The sequence below is a fragment of the Euleptes europaea genome, chromosome 10, assembly GCF_029931775.1.
Source record: "Euleptes europaea isolate rEulEur1 chromosome 10, rEulEur1.hap1, whole genome shotgun sequence".
Taxonomy (NCBI): Eukaryota; Metazoa; Chordata; class Lepidosauria; order Squamata; family Sphaerodactylidae; genus Euleptes; species Euleptes europaea.
The window spans coordinates 42,255,753-42,283,178 of NC_079321.1; the positions used below are offsets into that span (position 1 = coordinate 42,255,753).

The following is a 27,426-nucleotide window of genomic DNA, read 5'->3' on the forward strand; positions in this document are numbered from 1 at the left end:
ATTATCAGTTACTGACAAGGTCTCGCACTGGAAGAAAAGGCAAGGGGCTACCAAAACAGGGTAGGGAAAATGAATTGGGGGGAAAAATCACAACAATCTTTACATTTACAACAAAAGATCCAAAATGACAATTCTTTGCATTCTGAATGCCTTTTAACATTTCCTTTGTGGTAACTCTTCCTCCTCCTCCAGGAGCCTGCCTTCTCCTAAGGTTTGGGCAGCACTTCCAGGGTTTACAAATACCAAACAAGATGAAAGCAGAAAGCAAGTGGCATCAAAGGATACAGAGGGAGGTTGTCATTTCTCTTTTTCAGCTCAGCATAATGAAAGCACACTTTTGCTCACTATTTCTTTCCAGTCTAGCAATGCCATCCTAAACAGATTTGCACCTTTCTAAGGGTCATGCTACAATTTTTAATGCATCATGTCTGGGTCCCCCTGATCTGACTTTGTCTCAGATAGTCGCATGTCAGCTGCAAGGGAACTTGTTCCCCAAGTACAGCTGGCCCCAACTAAGGTCAGAAGCATGGTGTAGGAGGAGAAGGGGCTTCAGCTTCTCCCTTTTTTTTTTTTTTTGCCCAACCTATCAATACACTTGCAGCCTCCCAACAGGGCAAATAAAGGGAGGAGGCTGAAGATCCTTTTACCCTTGTGTCGTGGTCCTGATCCAAATCAGAGCATTATGCACTTAGGAGACAAATTTCCCTCATCGCTGATATGCGACTGCCTGAGTCAAAGCAAGGTTGGGAGGAACCCAGACACAACATACTAAAAATTGTAATCTGTAGTTTGGTCCCCGGTTCACTGAAGTCAATAGGCTTGATGGATGTAACTGTGATAAGGATGGCACTCCAAATATTCTTCACAAAGCAGCTGTGCCAGGAAAGATTGATAGGTATCACTGTGGTTAATAAATGACTATCCAGAACTGTACGTTCTAGTTTATTCAACACAACTTGTTTATTTTTGGTGCACTTATCTCCCCTATAATAAGCTCTTGCCCTTCAGAGTACTATTGACTAACTTTTTCTCCAAGCCATTGGTCTGTGTCTCCATTTCATGAACAACATTCAGTCTCTGTCCAATACCACTGTCATTTTCTGTTATCACTTCTGTTAGTCTCTTGAAAAGTTCCTCTCTCTAGAGAAAGTGAGGCCGAATCGTTTCAGCGCCTCCACTGAAGTGGAACAGGAAAAAAAAAAGATTAGCATTTCAGCCATTTAAACTCAGCCTTAATTTTCTCAAATAGAGGATGAGGAGATAAACCCGTGTCAGGATTTTAATACTTCACACTTCAAGTCAAGAAGAAGAAGAGTTGGTTTTTATACGCCGACTTTCTCTACCACTTAAGGGAGACTCAAACCGGTTTATAATCACCTTCCTTTCCCCTCCCCACAGCAGACACCCTGTGAGGTGGGTGAGGCTGAGAGAGTGTGACTGGCCCAAGGTCACCCAGCTGGCTTAGTGTGTAGGAGTGGGGAAACAAATCCAGTTCACCAGATTAGCCTCTGCCATTCCTGTGGAGAAGTGGGGAATCAAACTTGGTTCAAGACTACCATGTTTGTATGTTCCTTCATTTAAAAGAAAAAGGCCAGACTTGTTCACATGTTTCTTATCTATCAGGCTATCAATATTTCAAATAAATAAATAAACTCTGTGTTTGCTTTAATCACAAAGCAAGGCCACGTCATCATAACATAGTCTAGACAGTAAAGTTTAGATACTCTCGTTGCTGCTGCTTCCTGTTGCACTACCATTTTGCTCAACCCAACATATCAAGGATAATCATGCTGAGATGACTAGAAAACAGCTGAAAAGAACTAATAGAGTATACATCATCAGGCACCAGAAAGCCAGAGAGGTGTAGTGGTGAGAATATTGCACAAGAACCTGCAAAATCCAGGTTCAAATCCCCACTCTGCCATGAAGCTTCCTGGGTGACCTTGGGCCCGTCGTGGTCTTGTGCCTAACCTACTTCACAGGTAGGATAGAACAGAGGTGGGGAGACTGATGTTCTAAATTGCTTTGAATCCCCACTGGGGAGAAAAGTAGGGTATAAATATAAGTAAGTAAGTAATCATGTAATCTTGAAGGGGGGGCTGGAGTGCTTCAAGAGACGGCTGTAGGCTTGCGCCGGTGTGTCACTTGTGCCATCTAAACTGGCATGGACGCTGGCAGTGGGGCAAATACGCTGGCTCTGTGGAGCAGCGCAGAAGGACGAGGCAGGGGCGGTGGTGAAACCCCCATGGCACTGCGACTTCCGCAGCAGTGCAACTCTGGCACAGGGACCCATGCTGGTGGGAAAGGGGGCATTCCCAGGGATGGGGGGGGGAAAGGTAGTTGGATTCCTCAGAGCTTTCAGCATGGGAATGCCAACTTTTTCTGGCGTAAATTTACGCCTGCTGAAATTGTGGCACAGCCCATTCAGCACCAGTATAGGTATTTCCGCAATTTCCACCCTCCTCGGTGTAGCCATGACCGCTTAGGAAGCTGCCCATGACCGCTTAGGGCCCATGACCGCTTAGGAAGCTGCCCAAGTGGCTGATCAATGGGCTGGGGCAAGGGCTAAGCCCATATGTTAGCACTCAATTGCAGGGCAGCAACCCCCTCCTATGCACCGGTCTTCCCGCATACACCTTCTGGCAGGAAAGGTACACATGGCTAGGGATGCTGTCCATCAGCTCCCTACCATGAGGACTTGAAGTAAGAGACACAGCAGTCATGGTGGTATCAATAGCACAGGGAGAGCACTTTGCAGAACAGTGTTGGTACTTTGCACAAACACACACACACACACACAAACCCACCCAGGAGAGCAAAGTCCCCACACACTGTGGCTGAGCTCTCCCACTCAAGTACCATTTTATTTTCGACAGATGCACAAACATTACCTGATGGGGCGCCCATGCCACTACAGGTAAGCTGGGCGATGCACCCCTAAACCACCTTTTTGCCCCCCTTTCCCTCTGCCAGGGTTGGAAGCCCTCACGGGCCAGTCAGCTCTTGTGCTTATCAGTGCCAGGCAGCAGCAAGAGTTCTGGAGCTCACATGCTGCCTTTGCCTCCTGTCTCCGTCAACAAGGGGGTGCGATGCTCTTGGGTGATGACAGAAGGGGAGGATGAGATGGATGAGCAACTGTTTCCAAACCCCTGCAGCAGTGCACTGCTTCCAATGGTCATGGAGCGAAGCCGTTGGAGGAGGAAGAAGAAGAGTTGGTTTTTATATGCCAACTTTCTCTACCACTTAAGGAAGACTCAAACTGGCTTATAATCACCTTCCCTTCCCCTCCCCACAACAGACACCCTGTCAGGTAGGTGGGGCTGAGAGAGCTCTAAGAGCGGTGACTAGCCCAAGGTCACCCAGCTGGCTTCGTGTGTAGGAGTGGGGAAACAAATCCAGTTCACCAGATTAGCCTTCACCGCTCATGTGGAGGAGTGGGGAACCAAACCCAGTTCTCCAGATCAGAGTGCACCGCTCCAAACCACCTCTCTTAACCACTACTCCACGCTGGAACAACAGTACCCCAACACTCACAGGTCTTTGTATCCCTAGACATCTCACACCCTTCATGTTTCTGGGATGGGTGGGGGCAGGGCCAGCCTCTGTTCTCCTTTCCCTAGTTTCACCCCTCCTTCCCCTACCTAGTGGCTGCACACCACCCTGACCACTGGGTCTCCGGCGCCACTCTTTCCACCCCAGTGTGGCAGTGCTGGCATCTAGCTCCCAATGTTTTAATTTTTTTAACGCTGTCATACTGGAGCTTGCTGCCATGCAGCCAAATGCTTAGGAGGTGGCTCAGCTGTGCTGTTGCTGCTCCATCCCAGGCAGCCGCACAACTACCCCCACCTTAGGATTGGGCAGCCAGTAAGTAAGTAAATAAATATAAGGGGGAAGTGACCATGCTGGTACTGCTGATAAGGTTCCAATAGCAAAGATAAAAGGTCCTGAGGTATAGTTATTATTGCTTATGTTCTAATAAAGTTCTGCTCTGTTTTTGGTTCTGGGTGCTATGGAGTTATTACAAATGAGAAAACTACTTGGTTTAGCTTGATTATTAGAAGCCAAATAAAATTGCTTTGGCAACAGGTGAGATCTAATGGCTGCAACTTGGCCACCCCTACCTATAAAATTGCTAACTTCCAGGTGGGGGCTGGAGATCTCCAGGAATTACAACTGATCTCCAGACTACATAAATCTCTTATTTATTTAAAACATTCTCCACTTCTCCTGGAGAAAATGGCTGCTTTGGAAGGTGGACTGCATGGCATTACAACCTACCGAGGTCCCTCCCCTCTCTAAACCCCACTCTCCCAGGTTCCACCCTGAAATCTCCAGGTATTTCTGAAACCGGATTTGGCAACCCTACCTATCCAGAATTATCAAGTTGCTATATATTCACACTGAGAGGAAAAGAAAACATTTAGAACTTTTCTTCAGATGATTTATATCCTCTTGTCTTTTTAACATGAAAGGGCTGAGTAATCCTGATTCCTTCATAAGAAGCTGAGGCAGAATATCTTAAAGAGATTCACGTTAATATAGATTTAAAAAACAAAACAAGAGCATCAGTTCTGCACCCGGTTTCCTGTTGATGTATGATCGTACAAGCTTTCTTCCAAAAAATAATTTATTGGTGGCTGTTTACTATGCAAATAATTCTTACAGTACAGTTTACATCCATTATGCCTTCAAATGATATTTGTTCTCAATTGCTGGCAGAGCTAAACGCTCCTTTAAAATAAATGCTTCGGGAAAGCCGTGGCTTCCTGAAAAATTGGTAAGATCTTCCTAGGCATAATTACCTCTCTTTATAAGTATTTAAGATTAATGATGTAATATTGATTACGTATAAGGATGTATAATGGTCATTTCTCATTTTCTCTTGTTGTTTAAATATATATATTTATATGACAAGGTCTATAAATATTCTTAATTAGTTCCATTACTTTAAAAAAGGAAAGGTAAAAGTGACATATGAGTGCTGAAATACTTACAATGCTTCTTCCATCATCAGCTAGTTACTCAATCATCTTTACAGTATATTGGGCAAGGCAAATCTTCAAAATAAGAGTTTAATATGGAAAGTGACAGTGGATTAAGGATGAGCCTACTTTGCTATTTTCTCTCAGTAGAATCCTCCAGTATACAAGACATGAACATTCATTTTGTTCTGACAATAATACAAGTAAGACTTCCTAGCAGTGATACTTTGACATGGGGTTTCTACAAATTATTTGCATTGAACAAAAGAAGAAGGTGTGTCTTTGAGTGCTGGGATTTCCAATGGTTTGACTTAGGAGACTTTGGACCTGCATACTAATGCCCAATATGATGAGTCACTCAAGAAGAATAAAGCAATGTTCATTTAGACTTAAGCATTCCTCTATCCTTTTCTGAGAGCCCTATTTGTTCTTTGCAACTTGGCTTGGCCATAAATACTTCTAGGTCATCTTTGGCCTATACCTGAGTAAACGGTCTTTTCCCCTCTGTTCTTTTCTCACTGGTATTCCTGTCTTCCCTTTTCTCACTGGTATTCCTGTCTTCCCAGTTCCTTCGTTTTTACCTTTGGACTTATTTCCAGGCTCATGTCCTCATATATTCCTGAGTTTGGTTCCAATGCTCTTTAGTTCTTGTCAATAGTGTATTGGGCTGCTTACTGGTTCCACAGCCTGGCTTTCCCTACCAATGAGTTATATCCAAAAATCACCAGTGCCACATGCTTAGGTCCCACCAGTTGCCAGGTCCCTCTTCGACACTGGTGGGAGGTTTTTGGAGTGGAGCCTGAGGAGGGCGCAGTTTGGGAAGGGAATTCAATGCCATAGAGTCCATTTGCCAAAGGTGCCATTTTCTTCAGGTGAACTGATCTCTATTGGCTGGAGATCAGTTGTAATAGCAGGAGATCTCCAGATAGTACCTGGAGGTTGGCGACCCTAAACATGCTGGCAGACACAATTCATTCCTGGAAGCCAATGCACCTATTTTAATATTAGCATAATGTGAATATAATGGCTAGTTCCAGTCAAATGACAAGTTAGTGCATTCTGTACTAATTAGAGCTTCCAAGTAGTTTTCAACGGCAGCCCCACATAGAGCATATTACAGAAAGCTAGTTTAGAGGTTACAGAAATATGAACCGGTGTGGTCATGTGAGCTGTCTAAAAGGGAGGATACCCTATAGATAAGAAAAAGATGTAAGAAAGTACTCCTGGAAACAGCTTCAACCTATTTTTCCATCATCAAGGTGACAAGACTGGACCCATGAAGCTGCCTTATACTGAATCAGACCCTTGGTCCATCAAAATCAGTATTGTCTACTCAGACCAGCCGCGGCTCTCCAGGGTCTCAGGCAGAGGTATTCCACATCACCTACCTGACTAGTCCCTTTAACTGGAGATGTCGGGGATTGAACCTGGGACCTTCTGCACACCAAGCAGATGCTCTACCACTGAGCCACAGCCCCTCCCCAGGAACTATACCAATCTCTTCAGTTGATCAGCCAAAGAACCTCTTTTAGAGATGAGTCAACCCCACACAGATATTCAACTTGCACAACTAACATAACCTCTATTTTGTACAGATTAATCTTCAGCTTCTTCAGCTTCATTCACCTGAATACAACATTCAGGCATTGACCCAAGATTGAAACAGCTGCTTCTTGAGGCTTTGTGAATGATAGTTATAGCTGGGAATAATCAGCACATTGATGGCACCTGATGTCAAAGATAAAGATAATCTCCTGCAGTAGCTTAATATAAATATTGAGGAGCAGCAGTGAAAGAACAGAACCCCAAGGAATATGCATTTCAAATCCAATTTAATGATCCAGACTCTCTGATACGTTGCTGTTTGGTTCTAAATAGGCCCTTAAGAAGATGCTTTACTCTAATATCCAGTTGTAATTTTACAATGGCAGTGGAAAAACTGAGGAATATCCTGCTAGCCCCACTGAATTTGTTTTTCTCAGCTTACAGGTACTTAAGACTTGGGTGTGACAAGAGGAATGAGCCAAAGGGCTGTTGTCCTTCAGCTTTCAGCCTGAGGTAATTTATGCATGGATAGTTAGCTTTGAGATCACCACCGGACTACTTTAGGGCTTTGTTGGAATTGTGCATGATTTTTCCAGCCTTCAGAAGTCACTTTGGGTTGGATAAGGAATTGGGAAGCCGTGTGGCCTCTAGTGCCCTCAAGCAGCTGGGCAAGCAACCTAGCAAGGGCAAGTCCAGCTGCAAGTCTTATTCCAAAGGCTGTGGTGGCAGGGGGAAAATGGTGACCCATGACTGGTGTGTATGTGTTTTTTTTAATAGCCAGTGCAAGATTAGCGATGGAACGATGAAATAATAAAAGCCCACGCAAGTGTTCACCCTCTGCGCATCTGGTCATTATAGATCCTTCCTCAGTCATCTCTTCCTCACTGCCATCTTCTTAACCCACAAACCGGCTTGGAAAGAGGCCCACATCCTAGGCTGAAGACTGGAGGGATGGAAGTCTGCAGCCCTAGATGCACCTACTTGAGAATAAGCCAACTGACATACCAGTGGACTTCAGTGCCTGATTGAGCTCAGTTCTGCATCGAGGTTGCAACAAGTTTCTTGACATGCTGTGCAATTGAAGCAGCTGAGTTGCGCTTAAAAATAAGATTCCACCCCCACCCCAAGAACCCAGGCCTGTGGATCCTACATGCAAGTCAGCCACCCCCTCCCCACCTCGATGGACCCTTGAACGTCTGGAGAATATCTTGGCAGGTGGCGAGGCCCTGCAAAAAGGGCACAGCAGGTGGCTGCCTGATCCCCAGAAACTCAAAGGACAACAATCGTGCCCTCAACTGGATCACAGTCCAGTGAAGGGGAGGGGAGGCTTGGCACCCCATTGGGGATTACTTTTGAGTAGACCTGGCTGAAAGCTAGGTCAGCTGTCCAGGTCAACCCCTGCAGACGCAGCCAGATGAGATCAGAATAAGAGATTATGTGTTTGTTCAAAATGGAGGAATCTGCAAAGGCCTTCAAGGAAGTGGATTTATGCAAAGAGAAAGTCTCCTATGCAAGCTGCAGGGTAGGGTTGTCAGGTCCCTCCTCGTCACCGGCAGGAGGTTTTTTGGGGTGGAGCCTGAGGAGGGCAGGGGTTTGGGGTGGAAGGGACTTCAATGCCATAGAGTCCAATTGCCAAAGTGGCTATTTTCTCCAGGTGAATGGATCTCTATCAGCTGAAGATCAGTTGTAATAGCAGGAGATCTCCAGCTAGTACCTGGAGATTGGCAATCCTACCACGGGGGAAGGAGCGAAGGGGGGAGGGAAGAAACCAGGCCAGTGCGTGAAGCCTTGAAGAGCATGTATTTGTATTTTTTAAACTAACAACAAATTATCTAATTAATATGTTTCATTTACAGTGACAGAGACATTGCTTGGCCTCTTCCCTGAAAAATCATTGTTATGATCACACTGGGCAATTTATATATGCTTTTAGATACATTAGTCAAAAGGAATATGAGCCATCAAGATTTTGCGTAATCCTCATCTTGGAATAATTATTTCAGAAAGATAAACACTGTTTTTGGATTGTCATTGTCCTTAAGATGTCTTTAACATGCATGGCAGGAACACTGTTAGCAAGATGAACTTAGCTTCTCTTTGAAGTCAAAATGTCTCAGGTGCATCTTAGAATACATGGGAACGCAACACAAAAGAAACTGGATCACTTACCCGTCAAAAACTCGGTTACATTATATAAGTTTTAAATATAAAAAATCTCACATTAAAATAATTTGTTCTCTCCATTTAAATCTAGCATTTTTTGTCTATTCAGGTTAATTAAATACACATTTTAATTATTGCATACAATGCTCTGGTTTCTTTTTTGTTGTTTATCTGTGTTAATATAAATGTGATTAAAAATAGAATTAGTCCAGTCAATGCTTCTTATTACTGAAATTGGTTATAATGAAATTAGATATTAACAAAAACTGAAATATTAACAAAAATATTTACCTTGATTGTTTGCAGTGAGTGTAATGCAGATTTTGGCAGCAGCAGTTAAATTATCAATCAAATAAACAGGGTTTAAAGAGTAATCTTTAAAGATGCTTAATTTATATTACCTTTGCCATTTCTCATATAGCTATTTCTCACAAATCTAATTAATTTTGTCCTACTCATTTATAACGAGGAGGAGGAGGAGGCAGCCTGCTTCAGGCAAAGGATTGTGAGCTACTACTACAGCACACCAAAATTTCAGTGATATATACATTAATTCTATCTCTCTCTGGCTATAGTTTCTCTGTATAGAGAGGGAGAAGAAAGGAGAATATATGAATATATATATACCACCCTTTTGATTTTGTTGTAGCTGTCTCTGGTTCTACCTCTAACATAACAATGCTGAAGAGTCAACTAAGTAAACTCAGTGAAGAAAAAGAGTAAAGCAATGGACAGTGTAGAATAGGACCAAAATAACAGTCGATTTTTTCTGGGGGGGAAAAAAAACTAGCTAAGAGTTCATTAAAAGGGTAGCGAGGCTCACCTATACAAGGTTAAGAAGTCCAAGCTTTTCCATAGCATGAAGGGTATGGTAACATAGACATCTGCTCTTCAAGAATGTGCTTAATGAGCTTGAATGGTTCCAGAAATTGCTTTATCTTTGATGTCGATCATTTTACAAGAGGTGAGGATTATTGTTATGTGTAATTCATGCAGGAGGCTAAAAAAGCAAAGTACCAGGAAAGAGTTGTGTCCAGGAATATTAAGTAATGTTTTTAAACTAAGAAACGAAGACAAAATGAAATATAAATGAGAAGACCGAATGAAGAACTCTTGTGTGTTTTGGCCTGGGTATTTCTCGTTGAAGAGAAATGTCTTTTTTTAGGCCTACTTGATTTTAATTAATAAAATGGAGGTGAGAGACAAATGGTGATTAGAACAAACAATGTAAGAAATATTTTTCTTGCCCACCCATTTTAGATTGGCTGGGATCAGGAACAATACCTCACGTTTTATCATTGATTGGCCCCAGCTTGACAGTTTGCTGTACAGACAAAACATGCAGAAAAGAGAAGTATGTATATTCGAGTGCTAGTTGAGGAAGCAAAATCAACAGTTATCTCATGCATGCATATTTTACAGCTTATGGTACCCGGTGACGAGAAAGCTCACAAAGGTAATGTCATTGTTTGCTTGTTCCTTTGGCCGTGGAATTAAGGATGGCTGCAAAAAGGATTACATATTTATTTGTTGCTTGGTAAAGGATATACTGCCCTGACCTGGATGGCCCAGGCTAGCCTGATCTCGTCAGATCTCAGAAGCAAAGCAGGGTCAGCCCTGGTTAGTATTTGGATGGGAGACCACCAAGGAAGACCAGGGTTGCTGTGCAGAGGAAGGCACTGGCAAACCACCTCTGTTAGTCTCTTGCCATGAAAACCCCAAAAGGGGTCGCCGTAAGTCGGCTGCTACTTGAAGGCACTTTACACACACACAAACGATATACTGCTTCCCTTTTCATCAAGTAGAAGGAAATCACAAAAAGGATAATCAGTTTATAAAGTCAGATGAGTATAAATCCCGGTCAGAATACAGAATTGCACATACAGAGTTTCTCTCAAAAAATAGTAGCACCCCAAATAAGACATTTGTTTCCAGTATGTTGTGGAGAGGATCCACAAATTTGTGTACTTGATGTAAATATACGAGTAGGAAACTGGGGAATTAGCTTCTCATCGTGACGCTTGCCAACTAAAACCACTCTCTTCAAGTACAGTTCCCTAAATGTATAGTTAGCCTATCATTAGCTTTTCAAACCAGTAAACCATTTAATATTTCAGCCTTTTGAATCAAAGACACTGCTGCTTCAGCTAATAAGGTGCAGATGATTAGTTGATCAACATTTCGCAAAAGGTCTTTGAAGATATGTAAGGATTTTCTCTCCTGCCCCTTTGCTGACATGTACTGATCATTAAACTTTCCCTGCAGGAAAACATCACCTGCCTGAAGTGCCGAAGCAGAGGTAACCCCTTTTTCTTTTTTTGTGTACAGTGTAAACGAGCATCAATAAAATAAATTAAAAATGTGTATAAGATAAGGAATTATATTATATTATGATGATGTTTTTTTGGGGGGGAAACACCTTCCCTAAACCCTACAATGCTGGAAAACTTCTGGCCAGTCTCCAAACGTCCACTCTTTGGCAAGGTGCTTGAGCAGATGGTTATTTCTCAGCAACAGGGGCTCTTGGAAGAGACTGATTGTCTGGACCCATTTCAGTCTGGCATCTGGTCAGGGTTTGGAGCAGAGACTGCATTGGTCACTTCAGCTGACGGCTTCTACTGAGAACTAGACTGGGGGAATGTGATCCTGGCTAGTTCTGCTGGATCTCTCAGCAACTTTTGATAGCATCGACCATAATATCCTACTGAGCTGCCTCTTGGCACCGGGACTAGGGGGCATCATGTTACAGTGGTTTGAGTCCTATCTGGCAGGGTTGGTACTGGGGGATTCCTGCTCTGGCCCGTGGTCATTGACCTGTGGGGTTCTGCAGGGTTCAATTTCCCTATGCTATTTAATATCTACATGAAGCCACTGGGAGAGGTCATCAGGAGGTTTGGGCTGGGTTATGGATGAAACCCAGCTTTAGCTTTCTTTCCCACCTAATTCCAAGGATGCTGTTGATGTTCTGAAATGGTGCTTGGGGTTAGTAATTGGCAGGATGAGGATGAACAAGCTGAAACTTAATCCTGACAAGACAGAGTAAGGTCACCCCACCCCTTCCAGTTGGAACATCTTTTCAGATAGAATTATATTTCACTTTTCTATCTCTACATTTTTAGCAAGCATATACAAGTCTCTCTGCAGAGAAGCATGGGGAATTCATACCTTATTGTGACAGGTGCAAGGGCATTTTTGCTAATGGAGGAATTGGCAGTCACCATCAGGATGTCTTGCGAAGGACCACAGCCAAATTGTGCTGTAGGTCTTCCATCCACAAGGTATAGGTGAAGAAAGTGATCTCCAGCATCCTCATCACTCACTTTAAAGATAATAAAATAGTTGTTACACATTTACAAAGAGAAGTATAAATATCTGTAAGATTAGTTGATAAAAAAAGCCAAACAGCATAAAATTAATTTTTAAAAAGCTCAGATTACCCCCAGTGTACAAACGGTATTACCCACCACAGAGGTTTGCAGGATGGTCAACACATGGTTTGTATGCTTTTAGACACAATGGTTATAAATAAGTACACAAACAGACAAATGGTTTTCGCACATAAAGCCTTATCCACCAAGGTTAGTGTTTGTCTCAGCATGATTGCCACAGAACTGACACCTCTGTAGCTATATGAGAAGTACTGAGGATACAGTTCATGCTTCCTGTGAATTTCTTTTGTCCCTGAAGAAGGCCTGCAGACATTCCAATGGCACTTCAGAATCTCTAAAAATCTAAAGTTATGCAAAAAGACTCTATTCTTGTTGGTAGCAAGCCAGCTGTGTACTTTGGGCACTAAACACAAGGACATGCTGTCACCTTGTCTGTTAAGTAGACCAACATTTGGAGCTGAAGAACGAAGCCAGCCTTCAAAGATGTGCCATAAGAATTTTATTCAAGTAATAAGATCAAGCGGTTACAAATCAACACTGGGAATAATGCTGCCGGCAAATCACAGGTTGTGTTAGTGGAGCCTATAAAGAAATTAGGGATAACAGTTCCAAATCCTGACAGTCACCTGACATGGATCTACAATAAGAAATGGAATTGTTGAATTCTGGGCTATGGAAGACTGCCAGTTGGCCTTGGCTAGGTGTTTCTGTTACTATCATTGCTTAACCTTAAGGGATCAGTGGCAACTTCATTGTGAATAGGTCAGGATACCTTGCATGGTTGGAAGAATCCTAGTGCTTCCAGACCCACAAGCATATATAAATTTGCTTAGCACCATGGGACAGGGATTGGGGTTGCCTAACTGCTGAGAGGTTAGTATTGGACAATTGAACATTCCTTCACAATTTCATATGCAATTCTCTTTGACCTTTATTTCAGAGGCCTTTTTTAAAAAAGGTTTAATTTCTACGTAGTTCTGATACAGACCAATAAAAAGGTAGGGAGTACTGTGTATGTATACCCAAGCTCAACTTGGGGACCATTTGATAAAAAGTGCCACACTTGACTCAGAAATCATTTGGCAGCATATTTAAATATAACACACATACCCCACAAAAACAACAACAATGAAATTATCATATTCCACATACAAAAACAGTGTCCCTGTATATGGATCAGAGATTAGCAATTTCTGTTCTTCCATTAAATGTCTATTGAAAGGCAGGAGGAAGAGTAATTAAGAAATGACCAAAGAAAGATACTTTTGTCCTTGCATTTCAGGAAATAACTAATAATCTATTAGAGTCCATGTGCTAAGCATTCTTTTTCAAATTAGCTTCTTGTTCCTTTAGGCTACATAGTAATTTTCTATGAATTATGTATCTCCTATTCTCTCTCTTCATATCTCTCTCTCTCTCTCTCTCTCTCTCTCTCTCTCTCTCTCTCTCTCTCACACACACACACACACACACACACACACACACACACACACACACACACACACACACATTAAATAGCCCTCTATACTTGGCAGCAAGGCCCATATTAATAAACTCTTCTCAGCAACATTTGGAGCCACTGAGTAGAGTAGAAGAGTTAAGTTTATGGTTGAGAGAAATCTGCCCCACAGTCAATAACTTTCTTTTCAAAAGTGACATGTGTTTTTAAAGTTTTTATATATATATATATATATATATATATATATATATATATTTGTTAAATTTTACACCAACAGCTGAAAAATTAAAGTGCTAATCCAATCAGTCACCTCTGCGCAATGTGTTCTTTGCCTGCTGAGCTTGTACTTTGAGAAGAATGAAGACAGTGATGGTGAAAATAGCCTGGCCAACTGGTTCATTCCCGTTAAACTACTCTAGTTATTATGTATGGCTGTTTCCTCGCGGTCACCTCACCAAATACTTGGGGGCTTTGCCTTGATTATGCATGCATTTTCCTACCATCACACTTTTCTCTGCGTTTTGCCCAGTTTTTTTGGATGCTGGATAAACACAAATCCAGAAAAGGTGGGAAAAATGCACAGAAACGTATCACTTTACTCTGCTCTGGTTAGACCTCACCTAGAGTATTGTGTTTAGTTTTAGGCACCGCAATTTAAGAAAGATGTTGACAAGCTGGAACGGGTCCAGAGGAGGGCAACAAAGATGGTGAGGGGTCTGGAGACAAAGTCTTATGAGGAAAGGAAGGAGCTGGGTATGTTTAGCCTGAAGAGAAGACTGAGAGGGGATATGATAATCATCTTCAAGTACTTGAAGGGGTGTCATATAGAGGAGGGTGCCGAGTTGTTTTCTGTTGCTCTAGAAGGTTGGACCAGAACCAACGGGTTGAAATTAAATCAAAAGAGCTTCTGTCTAGACATTAGGAAGGATTTTCTAACAGTTAGAGTAGTTCGTCAGTGGAGCAGGCTTCCTCGGGAGGTGGTAAGCTCTCCTTCCCTGGAGGTTTTTAAGCAGAGGCTAGATGGCTATCTGTCAGTAATGCTGATTCTATGACCTTAGGCAGATCATGAGAGGGAGGGCACCTTGGCCATCTTCTGGGCATATAGTATGGGTCACTGGGTGGGTGGGGGGAGGTAGTTCAGATATTCCTGCATTGTGCAGGGGGTTGGACTAGATGACCCTGGTGGTACCTTCCGCGCAGAAACAGCCATGCATAAATGGCCCATGAGTGTTGAACAAATCAAGACAAGTTAGTACTTATTGTAAAAAGGTTCAGGTAACCATCAACTGCTCTGAAGTAAAAGTTAAGGTTTTAGACACAGGCTTACAAAACATAAATGAGGACTAGTTAGCCTGTTTATGTAGCAAGTTCAGACCTTTACTTCAAGTTGCACTTTGCTGAGAAACATCTGGGGGACAACACCTTTACAAGCCAAATTTTTTTACGAAGTCATCATACACTTACCAAACACTACAAATTTTAGGGAGTTGGAGAATACATTGTTCATCTAGTCTTAAAAATATTCCTTCATAATCAATGTCTGGGCATTTGATATTAAAAACTAGAATTTCTAAAGAAATTTTTATGGAACTTGCTGTGATTGCCCTCCTACTCCAGCTCTTTTACTGAGAGCAAAGTCTGTAATATCTATATGTCTAATTCTGAAGTGTGTCCCCTGCCTTTGGATACTTAAATCCACAGATAGAGGGCACAGTCACCCCAACAGGTGTTTCTGCGGACTTGGGGGACCCCCAGGCCTGCAAAAAAATCTGAAAATAAAAAAAAAAAAGTCCAGGGGGTTTAAATACCCCTAGATTTAAAAAAAAAACCCAGCATTGTCTGCACATACACCAACAAAGTCTTACCTGTTTAAGTGCAGCGGTGGCTGCCACAGCGATCCACACCAGTGGGTGAAGCCTCCCCACATGAACACACAGAGCCCAGCTCCAGGCAGGTAAGCAGGTGAGTGAGCGAAGGAGGGAGGCCATCCTCCACTCTTGCCATCTTGCCCAAAGCCGCTGCAGATGAGCAAGCAAGGAAGGCCACCCCTCCCCCCATGCTGGCTCAACCAAAGCTGCTCCAGGCAGGCAAGCAGGTGAGCAGGTGAGCATGTGAAGGAGGCCTCCCCTCCCCCAAAACCCCACTCTGGGGTTGCAGCAGATGCCAGGAGCTAATTTGGGTCTGGATGTGGTGGCGAGTGAGCAGGGCTGGTGGGGGGAGGCGGGAGAAGAGGGGGGATGAGAAGATCTGGAACTGTGATGGGGGAGATGAGATTCCCCCCATGAGGAGGAGATGGGTTTTCCCGCCCCTACAAGTTTTGCGGGCCCCCACTTGTACTCACTAATTCCCAAGGTAAGCCTCATGGAAACTGTATGTTGGAGTAAACTTATGAATGAAAGTCTACATATACAAGGTATATTGTAGCAAGTGCTAAATACTTTCAAATATGTGTCGGCTCCTTAAAGCAAAACTAAAATTTATAAAAAATCATGGCCTTTCATAAAAAACAACAGCATGTACTCCACTGACTTTCTTCTCTACAGTACCTAGTACAACTTAATTTGATATTATTATATTGTTGCACTGTGAATTTTATTCTCTGACTTAATATAATTGACTGTTGCTGAACCAGGAGGGAATACACTCAGAGTAATGGCACAGGGCATCAGTTTAGGTGGACTGGATGTTAAGAAAGAATAGAACTGTCCTTTTCATCATCAACAGTTTCTCTTGTACAGCTGAGCAGGGACTTGCATTCAGATATTGCCAAGCCAAATATACATCAAAAAGAGGCATTCCTGACTGGTAAGCCAGGGATTGATTTGCCCCAGTCCAATTTGAATAACACATGAGGCCAGGTTGGCTATAAGTCAAAAGTTGCCATCCAATGTAGGGGCATGTATATCAATATGCCAATTTTTTTTAAAAAAACAACAACAACCCAAAATAAGCTTTTTGGTATTTTTTGGGGTGGAGGGAAGGGGTTTACCAGCAAAACATTTTTGTCAATAAATGGGAGCTGACAATTTCTAATATAATACCTTGTAAAGGGCATTTCTGGATGTGTTTTTAATAATTATGTTTTGTATAATTTGACCACTGAGGAAGGCCCAAGAAGCCAAAACACATATGGTCTATTGATCATTTATATTTTGTATATCATCAGTGGTGCTGATTATTTTTGTAACTGTTTATACTGGTGATTTTATGTATAGCTTGTATTCCAGGCCCAGTGTTTTAATCCACTTTATTGTGTACAACTAATAATTATATTACTTTATAAGAATTTTTAGTTTCCAGCTCAACCCTTTGGTTCCCTGTATTTTTCTGGTTGAGTTCTTGCCCCCTTTTTTCGTTGTCCACTTTTAAAAAGAAGGCTTTTTGCCTTTTATGGCTTCCTTGACTTGAGTCATTCATTAACCACACAAGTATCCTTTTAGACTTGGCAGTACCTTTCCTCACTTGGAGAATGCATTCTATTGGGCTTAGTTAGAATGCATTAGTTAGCATGATTTGAAATAGCTTCCAAGCATCCTCTAGTGATTTGTCTCTCTTGATTTTCCCTTTCAGTTTCCTTCTAACTATTCCACCTCCGATGGGCATAAAAGGCATGCATAATCAAAAGGAAGCCCCAAAGCAGTCAGTGAGTGTGACCATGGGGAAATGTCCCTTCATAAAAGGCCCAAGTGCTTACTTTGTGGTCTACTGCCATTATGATGAATAACTCCCAAGAGCTGGGAAAAATCTGTAAAATATTAAGTTCAATTAGACATAACAGAGGGAAAGGGGAGAGATCTGCAGCTACCATATATCTTCCTGGCTCATGATCCCTTACCAGTATATCTGGGCTTCAGAGTTTCCACGGGACTGTCACAGTATTGCTGTGGGACAGTATCTTCTACACCAGTGGTTCCCAACCTTTTTGTATGGTGACCCACAAGTCTAAATTTACTTGGTATGGAGACCCACTAAAAGCAACAACAACCAGAGTGAGCACTAATCAATGAAATTGTAAAAGCCTGAGATCCACTTTCACAGGCTTTGGGACCCAAAGGTTGGTAAACATTTTTCTGCATCCGCTGCCTGCAAAGACAGTCCATTGACTGCAGGAAGGCTTCATGTTATTGAAAACATTCTTAAAAGGCACTCTAAGCTAAGGAAGGACAAGAGATCAGTTTGGTTTGTTGCTCAATAGGACATAAGAAGAGTAAAGGATATTGCATGTGTGTGTATGTAAAGTGCCATCAAGCCAAAGCCTACTTATGGCAACCCCAGCAAGGGGCTTTCAAGACAAGTGAGAAGCAGAGGTGGTTTGCCAGTGCCTTCCTCTGAAGAGTCTTCTTCGGTGGTCTCCCTTCCAAGTACTGACCCTGCTTAGCTTATGAGATCTGACAAGATCGGGCTACACCATGCCACCTTCTCTCCCCAAAGGATATGGCATAGACACATAGTATTTCCAACGAATTAGAAGTGAATGAATAATCAGCAAAAGAAAAAAACACTAACACATTGCTCAACATTTACCAGGAAAAGAGAAGAGGTGAGCCATAAATCTGAGAGCTGGGATCTGAGTAACACTGTTCCTAATATTTCTGTTAACATTTTTACAGTGCACTTGCTATTATATATACGTGAATATATAAATAGGCATTTGCATGCCCTTTGCATTTCTGAGTATAAATCTGGGGAATGGAGCTTGCGAATTTGTAAAGATCTCATTGTTGTTCTAAATTTCTTTTCCAGCTAGGTCACATCTGCATCTCATTTCCATAAGAAGGAGAACCAAAGCAGTAATGTAAGCTTTGCTACTAAAAGTAACTGAATTTGAAGTCTAGCTACCAAACTCGTATATACATTTCATTTTAAATGTCAGCATTTACAATGGCAAAGAATGGGCCATCTTCTGAATGATGGTTTCTTAAAGGAACCAATAAATTTGCCACCTGGGATGTGGTCAAATGTCTACTGTACATTAGGAGTGTGCACCATTTCTCCCCAGTATTTTTAGGGTTTAATAGACCTGAAAATTTTCAAAAATGCTGGAAAAGCTTAATATTAATATCGGGTTTCCCAGATTTTCCAAAAGTTTTGGATTTATTAAACCCGAACCCAAAAAATATGTGGCGCAGAGTCCCAGCCTTCAGATCTCTGCTGCCGGTGGCCTCAGAACTCCACGTGGAGGTCCAGGGCCCTAGGCTGCAGTGATCAGAATGCAGCCAGCAGGTAAGTAAGGGGGATGGAGGGAAAGAAAAAATGGCGGTAGCGGCAAAATGGCCCCAAATAATGCTGAAAGAAATTGGCCTTATTCGGGATTTGCTTTTTTGGCTCCCTTTAATTGCTACACTTTTAAAACCAGTAACCCCTCTCCCCTGAAAAATACCGAAAGGCATTTTTTGAGGGGGTTTTTTCTGGTTCAGCTTTAGCCAAATGTACACCCTACTCTACACCTTCCTAATGTGCTTTTCAACAGATTCTTATTTTTCAAAGGGAAAGCACAAAGCAAATGTTGGTTCAGTGGTTCTGCATCCCACAGCAAAAACCTGCAGACTGGTGTCACGTCAAGGAAGAGTATTTAAGATTTCAACAAATGCAACTCATGACATATTCTATCTCATATTCTTTCCCCTCTGCCTTATTAGGGGTTTCTTTATATGGGACCCAGAAATCAAAAGGTTTGTTCAGTGGCAAGTATGAAAAACTCCATTTTTTCATCTTAACTGGTGCTTGTAACTTCAGCCCTGTTCTCATGAAGTCTTTTTCAAAGTGTAGACTCTAACAAGATGCATTATTCTAGCACCAGAAGTGGCTGCATTCAAACTTTCTGTTTTATCTGCCTCATTCTATTTTTTTCTTCTCCACATCAATTAACTATTAGATAGACAGACAAATAGATTGCACATGGTCTTTGAAGTAAGAATGTGATTCTGATTTGGGTTGGAAATGACCTACTGTACACCATATAAAAGATGATAGATTTTGCTTGAGTAATGTATTAGACATACAAACTGGGAGCTTGCTCACCATAAATTGGCTACTTAGTTCAAATAAATATGTGCACCCTTCCACTATTTCATGGCCCTTTTTTTCTCCTTAATATTGCAAGGTCACAACACTGTGATGACCATATAATAACTGGTGGAATTTTGCTGGAATAATCTAACCTCTAGAATTAGAGACCATTATTTTTAGCTACCCTGTCCCTACCACAGATGTTTCCTTCCTTAGCATATACCCTTTCCTGACCTCAAGTGATCTACAGTTTTTTTTAGGATTCCTTCTTTTATTAACCTCAATTTTCTGTCTCCTGTAACCTTTTCCTCACGTCATCTTTCATGATTTACAGTCTTCTTTCTCATTCCGTTCCCTACTTTTAGCATCATTGCCTTTGGGCTACCCAATTCCTTTTCTGGCCTCAGCTTTTTCCTTCGTGATTTTAGTGCAGTCAAAGTGATGATTTCTGCTTTTGCCCATGGAAGCTCACTGTTTTAGTCTCCCAAGTGAGGGACTATTCTGTACTACCACAGCTAGATAAGTTCCACCACTAGAATATATAACCGTGCATTCCTGAGGAGGGGGCGAGTCCTCTTAGGAGACTGCGTGACCTTGCCGCCAGCGTAAGTGCATCTAATCACGCAACAAGACGCACTTATACTGGCAGTGAGGGCAGTTCCGCCGGCACCTGAGGCTTCCTATCCCCGTTCGGCCCATTATGCTGGCGCTGGGAACAGCGTTGCCACACCTGCTTTTTAGCAGGCACAGCCTTGCTGTTTTCAACGGGGTGAAAGGCCCCATTAAAAAACAAAAAAGCTGCAAAACCAGCTTTTTTTTTTTAATCGGCATACAGGGAACGGCATTAGGAGATGGCTTGCCTGCGCCTTCTCCCTGCCGTTCCCATACGCCAATTATCGGGAATGCGTGGTAAGACAGTTACGCCAATTAACACCATAGAATTTCATTTCCTTTTTCTGACCAGAAAATGCTGACCAGAAATTCCAGTTTTGTGTCCTATTAGTGATCTTCTAGGAAGCCTTGAAGGGCAAGAATGTTAGTGGAGTGACTGTCTATAGCACAACACTATAAAATAGATAACTGGAGGCACACTGTTATGATTGTTGTGGTTGTGTGATGTGCCGTCAAGTCACAGCTGACTTATGGAAACCCTGTAGGGTTTTCAAGGCAAGAGACTAACAGATCTGTTTTGCCACTGACTTCCTCTGCATAGTGACCCTGGAATTCCTTGGTGGTCTCTCGTTGAAATACTAACCAGGGCTGACCCTGCTTAGCTTCCACGATCTGACCCGATCAGGCTAGCCTGGGCCATTCAGGTCAGGGCTATGATTATTAAGGGGTGGGTGGGGTTTTTTTGTATATTTATTGTGTAATCTTGTGTGCCACCTTGGGCATTTTGATAGAAAGTACAGGATATGGAAGATATGCATGTTTTTCATATTTATTTAAACACAATTGCAATTGTATTCTATTTTATGCTAGCTTATTTGTTTTTGTTTTTTTAGTGCTCTACTGTTTTTCATGTTAACGTTATTACTGTGTTGGCCTCTGTGAAGAAACAGGCTTCTTTTCCCTTAAGGTCTAGAGGGAACCTTTTAAACCATTTTTTTCCTTTCTTGAGCAGGAGGAAGGCAGAAGCCATGGCAAGTGCTTCCTGGCCCCAAGTCAGCCACCTTCTTAGAAATGCAGTTGAAGGTATCGGGAGACAAAGCAGTGGGCCAAGCTCCTCCCCTTTTTTCAAAGCAGGGATCAGAGATTTGGAGATTTTAAAATGGTAGAAAGGGATCCAGGAAGAAAGTTCCTAGAGCAGGGGTGGGGAACCTCCGGCACATGGGCCGAAATGGCCCGCGACATAATTTCCTGCGGCCTGCAGACTCTCCCGCTGAAGCCACTGCCATTGCCACCGCTGGAGGCGGGAGGACTTCAGCCAGGCCATGCTGGGCCACGAGAGTGTGTGGGAAGGTGGGAGGCCTTCAGCCGGGCACATGGGTATGTCGGGGGGGGGGAAGCGGGAGGCCTTCAGCCTGTGCCGGGCTGTGCACACGCGCGAGTGTGTGTCTGGGGGGGAGGTGGGAGGTCTTGAGCCTGGCTGTGCTATGGGGTGTGTGCGCACATGTGTGTGTCTGGGGTGGGGGTAGGCGGGAGGTCTTTAGCTCGGCCATGCCAGTCTGTGCGTGTGTGTGTGTCAGGGGGGGGGAGGACTTGAGCCCGGCTGCGCTGGGCTGTGTGTGCGCTCATGTGTGTGTGGGATGGGGGGAAGCAGGAGGCCTTTGGAGGAGGCAGGAGGTCTTTAGCCCAGCCATGCCAGACTGTGCGAGAGCACGTGTGTGTCTGGGGTGGGATGAAGGGGGAGGCGTTTGGGGGAGGCGGGAGGTCTTCAGCCCTGCCATGCCAGGCTGTGCGAGCTCACGTGTGTGTCTGGGGGGGAGGCGGGAGGCTCTATGAGCGTATGCAATCAAAACTGAGAGTCATGGGGGCAGACTCAATGAGCGTCTCCCAGACTTGGCTGTTAATTATGCAGGCTCGTTGAGTCTTCCCGGCTTGTTGGTGCCTCCCAATTTGATGCACAACTCTTGGCTGTTGGCCACCCGGCTTTCCAGCTTCATTCTTCACAGTCTGCAGTCCCCCCAGTTTGTCCTGGAATCAACTGAAAACTTCTTGGCTTATCAAATCTTCTCCCGGCCCCCTTTGACCAGCCAGTCGGCTTTTCTAATTTCTGACCTCGGCTATTTACTAACCAGGCTAGTTGAGTCTCTTTCAACTCTTACTTGACTTGCCGGTTGATTTATTACAGCTACTCAGTTTTACAGCTCTGTTTTTACAGCCTTGTTTGTATTAGGCACGAGTCTTTCAGCCTTGGGGTAGTTCTGATACTGGGATTCATATGGTTAGGATCACTTGTGGCATTTTGTGGTATAACCCTTGTATTTAAACGTTGTACTTGTATATTGTTATAAACTTTAAGATTTGTATGTTCAAGGTATCTTGCCAGTTACAATGTTATGTTTAATTGTTTATGCTTATAGAATTTAATAACAATACAGTATATGTTATTATATGTTGCATCTATCTTCATTCATAGTAAGAACAATCTTGAAATAACTAGTGAACAATTTGATTAAATAAGCAGATTATTTAGTTAAGCATTAGTGCTGGTTATTTTTTATTCAACCTCCAGGTGGTGGCTGGAGATCTGATATTTTATCACTATTTTATTTCACAAACATCTGGAACTATTAGTAGTTGTCAGCATATTTTATTAAAATAAATGAACTGTAATATGTTAGTGATTTGTAAAAACCAAACAAAAAAGAATGAAAAATATTAAAATAAGTGAGACTTATTTCCAAGTAAACCTGCAGTGGATGAGGCTATTAGCATCCAAGGACTCTTCAACATGGTATGCTTTTTCAGTCACAAATTGATACCAGAAAGCATTCTTACAACTGAATAGAAATTGGAAAATATGAATAACTTGCTGAAAAACTCATAAACAATAAAGATTCTGGAATTTTGTTATTCCTAGAATGATCAAATAGCTGCACAGAACTCCATATGTATAACTCCAATCACAGGAATTGTCCCATAGTATATCCTTCAATGTTGTGTTAAAAAATCCTAAATTAATTTTTGTTCAGAGTGGTTTATAAACCAAAAATGTATGCAGTTTCTATACCAGAAGAACATTATACAAGTAATTAATCAATTATCCATCCTTACTATAAAGAAGAGTGCCCTTTGAAGCTGATGTCTTCACTGTCAAGTAGATCATCATTGTGTTCATTTCTTGCCCTGTTGCAAAACTAATTCCAGTCAGAGACGTTACAGAAGGAAGTTCTAAATATGAATTCTCACTGAATGACGGGAAAAAAAGTGTTGTGTCTGAAACAAAAAACAAAGGAAAGTCATATATAAAAGTTAGCGAAGCTTCATCACAAAATCTCACCAACATGTTAGCATAGTTCATGCTTTCAGAGGTCCACATGGAGCTCCTATAACAATGAGCTTCCCAATTCACTAGGGCAGGGGTGGGGAACCTTTTTTTTGCCAAGGGCCATTTAGATATTTATAACATCATTCGTGAGCCGCACATTCTTGCCCTGCCCCCATTAACCCCTCCATTGTCGCCACTTCTGCCCCCAGCCCTCTTGTAGTACAGAAGAAATACGTTTCTCCACAACCCGGGTGAGAAAGGGTTAACACAGTTTCTTGGGCGGTCCTAGCAGCTCCATAGCTAATGACTCTTCTGCAAGGGGGAAAGAAAGTTCCTTTTCTCAGGAAACAAACTCGTATCCGCCTTGAATAGAGGATATTCCTGTCCGTGGGAGGGGGGTGGATTGGCAGTCTTAGATCCTTTGGCCATCCTATTCCCCCTGCCTTTTATTCCTCCCCTATCCCTCCACTTTTCTCATTGTCTCTCTCTTTCTTCCCCCACCCCCTCTTACTTTTTGTCTCTTCCCCATGTCTACTGTCACTCCTCTCTTTCTGCCTCTTCACACCTAACCACTCTGTTTTTCTCTCTTTCTATCTCCCTCACTCCATCTCTCTCTCTCTCATTCTGCCCCCCACCCAGATCTCTTTCTGCCTTCCCCACCCCATCACTCTCTCTTTTCATCTACCCACCCAATCACTCTCCAGTTCTTTATTAGTGGCTTGCCTGGCTGCTGTGGTGATGGTGGCATCTCTGTGGAATTAGTGGCTTGCTGAGCCTGCAGTTTTGCTGCCTGCATGGCTCACCTGACTGCTCACCTGGCCACCCAGTCTCTTCACTTTTGTAGTGAATGTTGCTTGCCTGTCCTCGTGCCAGCTTAGCAGCTCTGCCCACTGCTTGTCTAGTGTCTCCACAACCTGGGCAGCTCTCCTGCCTTTGCCACCTCAGCAGCTCTGCTGGCTGCTTGGATGGGCCTCTTCACCACCTGGGTGGCTCACCTGGCTACTCATCTGGCTTGTTTGCTGCCACAATGGTGGCAGCTTGCCTGCTCCTCCACCAGCTTTGCTGCCTCAGCGGCTCTGCTGGTTGCTTGCCCTGCCTCCTGGCCACATCAGCAGCTGGCCTTTCTGCTTCACTGCTGAGGTGGTGGCCTCTTGCCTGCCCAGTGCAGCAGTGGCTTGCTCAGTCCCCTGGCAGCTTTGGAAGACCCTCTGCTTGGCATGCAGGAAGTCCCAGGTTCAAATCCTGACATTTCCAGTTAAAAGGACCAGGCAGTAGGTAATTTGAAAGACCTCTATCTGAGACCCTGGAGAGCCACTGCCAGTCTGAGTAGGCAATACTGACCTTGATGGACCAGTAGTCTGGTTCACCATAACGTAGCTTTATATGTGCATTGGTGACAACAGCCCATCCCCCAGCTCCCCCAGCCTCTTTGCTGCCTTGGTGGCTCACCCAGCTACTTGCCTGGTCGCTTCGCCATCTTAACATCAGTGGCAGCTCCTCCCACACTCTGCATGGTGGGTGGAGGAGTAGAAGAGCTGCACACTGCAGACAAAACTATTAGTTTACAGGACAATTCAACCCCTAATGTATATTTTTTAACATTTTCAGATTATTATTATTATTATTTTGCAAACTGTCCCCCAAATTTGCAGAAGTATCTGATTGCTTACAGTATGGTCCCAATCCACAGATTTAGATATCTACAGATGGGACAACACTTTCACTATTAGACTATATGGTACAGATTTTTAATTTGTATACACATATAACGTTTTATTGGCTTTTGCATAAAGTTCCAATGCAGTATGATGTTGTGGGGAGGGGAAGGGAAGGTAATTGTAAGCCGAATTGATTCTTCCTTAAGTGGTAGAGAAAGTCAGCATATAGAAACCTTCTTTTAACAACAACAACAACAGGTATTTGAGGATTTAAAAAAAATTAAACTCATCTATACAGAGAGAGATTTGATGCAATTGGATAAAAATGCTAATTATAGTTATCTTCACTAGCATTTCTGAAGGCAAAATGCATGGGCTGAACATTCATTCAGATATTAAAAATAAAGAGAAATAGAAAAGGGTGTGGTTAACAGGAGGTGCTCTGCATAATCGATCTTTTTTATTTTCTTATTCTGCTCATGAATAAGCCTGGGTTATCTTTATACCGCTGAGTCCATGGTCATATTGGTAACTATTTTTAACTGGCGTTTTATTGATTGGAATGGTTTTAATCATGTATCCATTTTGTTAGTGACTATGGCTAAAACGCAAGATAATATTTTTAAACAAATATTAAAATTTAGCAGGTATCTGGGACCACATAACTCAAATGTCCTCATGTCTAGTAAGTCCATTCTCCAGTGACTTTGACAAAATGCATGTAGCTGATTGAACATATTAATTGTGCAAACCTAAAGACACTTTCCTAAAGATGCTTAGTTCATCCCGGCCTTTTTAAAAAGATTTTTAATTATTTTAATTTATTTACTTTTTTAAAGTTCAATTTAATTTACAAACAGTTCCCCCCCCCCCTTAATCCTAATAATCAGCTCTCATAACAGCAGGGTCGGTATTTTATCCATTCTGTATTTCCAAGAACCTTCCAGCAAAAACCAATTCAATTTGCTAAGGTGCAAGTGTGGGAGTAATAACACATTCAAAGTAAACGCACTTTTCATGATTAAATCTTTAACTAGTTATTTGCAAATGGTAAATTAACTTGTTTTATACACTCATCTAAATAAAAAAAAAATGAATGTTACCAAAATGAAACTCCATTTAATGCACATTCATCTTTTCACCAAGATATTTGCAGCTTTGCAAGCATCATTATGTTGTTCTTAATGCTTTTGAAAGCCAGTTTTATTACAGTCGTTATTAATGCCCTCAGTATATTTCACTATGCTTTGGTAATGACCCTTGAGAGCTGCCATAAAGATAAATTAGCATATTAGCTGCATACATTGTGATGGTGGGATGAGGTAGTCAAAAACTGTATAACTGCTATAAGTAAAGAGAAAGCCATTATCCAAAAGCAGACTCAGAGATACAGCACTGTTATTCCATAGAGGTATAAATATTGGAATAATAAAATATAAAACATATAGACTTAGTTGCTATGTATCGCCAAGCAACATGATTAACTGTATCATATACCTTAATAAATTAAACAGAAAGTTTAGAGACATGGTTGACAGTTCCATTCAAAAGTCTGCAGAGTACTGAGTAAACATATTATGCTCAGAACCAGAACTTCTTTGAAGCAAGCATTTTCCCCAAAAAAAGTCACCTGGTTGCATCATGCAAATAAAACTTCCTCAGAAGACCAGAACACATGTTGTACGAATTTCAACTTCAAAATGTAAGAATTTCAACTTCCTTTTATAATTCTATCACTAGTCCTATCATCCAAGCTCCCTTCATGGGACAACTTTAGCATTTATTTTCAAACTGTCAGGTAAGATTTTTAGTCCTTTTATGCATGGTCTGATTCTGCTGCTCCCTAACTGCTCAGTATTTGCAGTCGAATTCTCAAAACACTATGCACGGGGGCTTCTTGCCCAAAAGAAATTCCAGGGATACCTTGTGGTCAATTATGCATCCCTAGTGAAATATGGAGCTTCTGAACCATGCATGAATCTTTCCCTCCTGAAAACACTGCTTTGTAATTGGCTGTGGTGTATTTTTTTTTAAATATATCTCCAGCCCCCACCAGCCCCACAGTGGGATTCTTTCATTTGCGCAAACAAACAAAAAAAGGATTTCATGCCTATAAGAGGATGCATATAACAGAAGGGTGGCAAATCAGCCCAGCTCTGTTCTATCCTGCAGAGAATTGAAACTGACCAACACTTGCTGTGAAAGTGACCAAATAAGCAGCCTCATGGTATTCCAGCATTATTCTCTCCTTAGTACACTTGATAAGGACTTTGAGGAGAGGGGGTAG

At 42.4% G+C, this 27,426-nt stretch overlaps 1 protein-coding gene across 1 annotated transcript in view; it reads right to left on the reverse strand.

The window, feature by feature from the left end:
* Positions 1–24,277, reverse strand: part of LOC130483410 (protein eyes shut homolog) — a 148,708-nt gene extending 124,431 nt beyond the window's left edge. The window contains exons 1-4 of the mRNA XM_056856172.1: positions 24,205–24,277; positions 23,268–23,429; positions 17,233–17,283; positions 11,856–12,009 (exon numbers count right to left, since the gene is read on the reverse strand). Coding sequence (XP_056712150.1) covers positions 11,856–12,009; positions 17,233–17,283; positions 23,268–23,429; positions 24,205–24,277 — 440 coding nt within the window. The remainder of the gene's footprint in view (positions 1–11,855; positions 12,010–17,232; positions 17,284–23,267; positions 23,430–24,204) is intronic.
* Between the last annotated feature and the right edge of the window lie 3,149 nt (positions 24,278–27,426).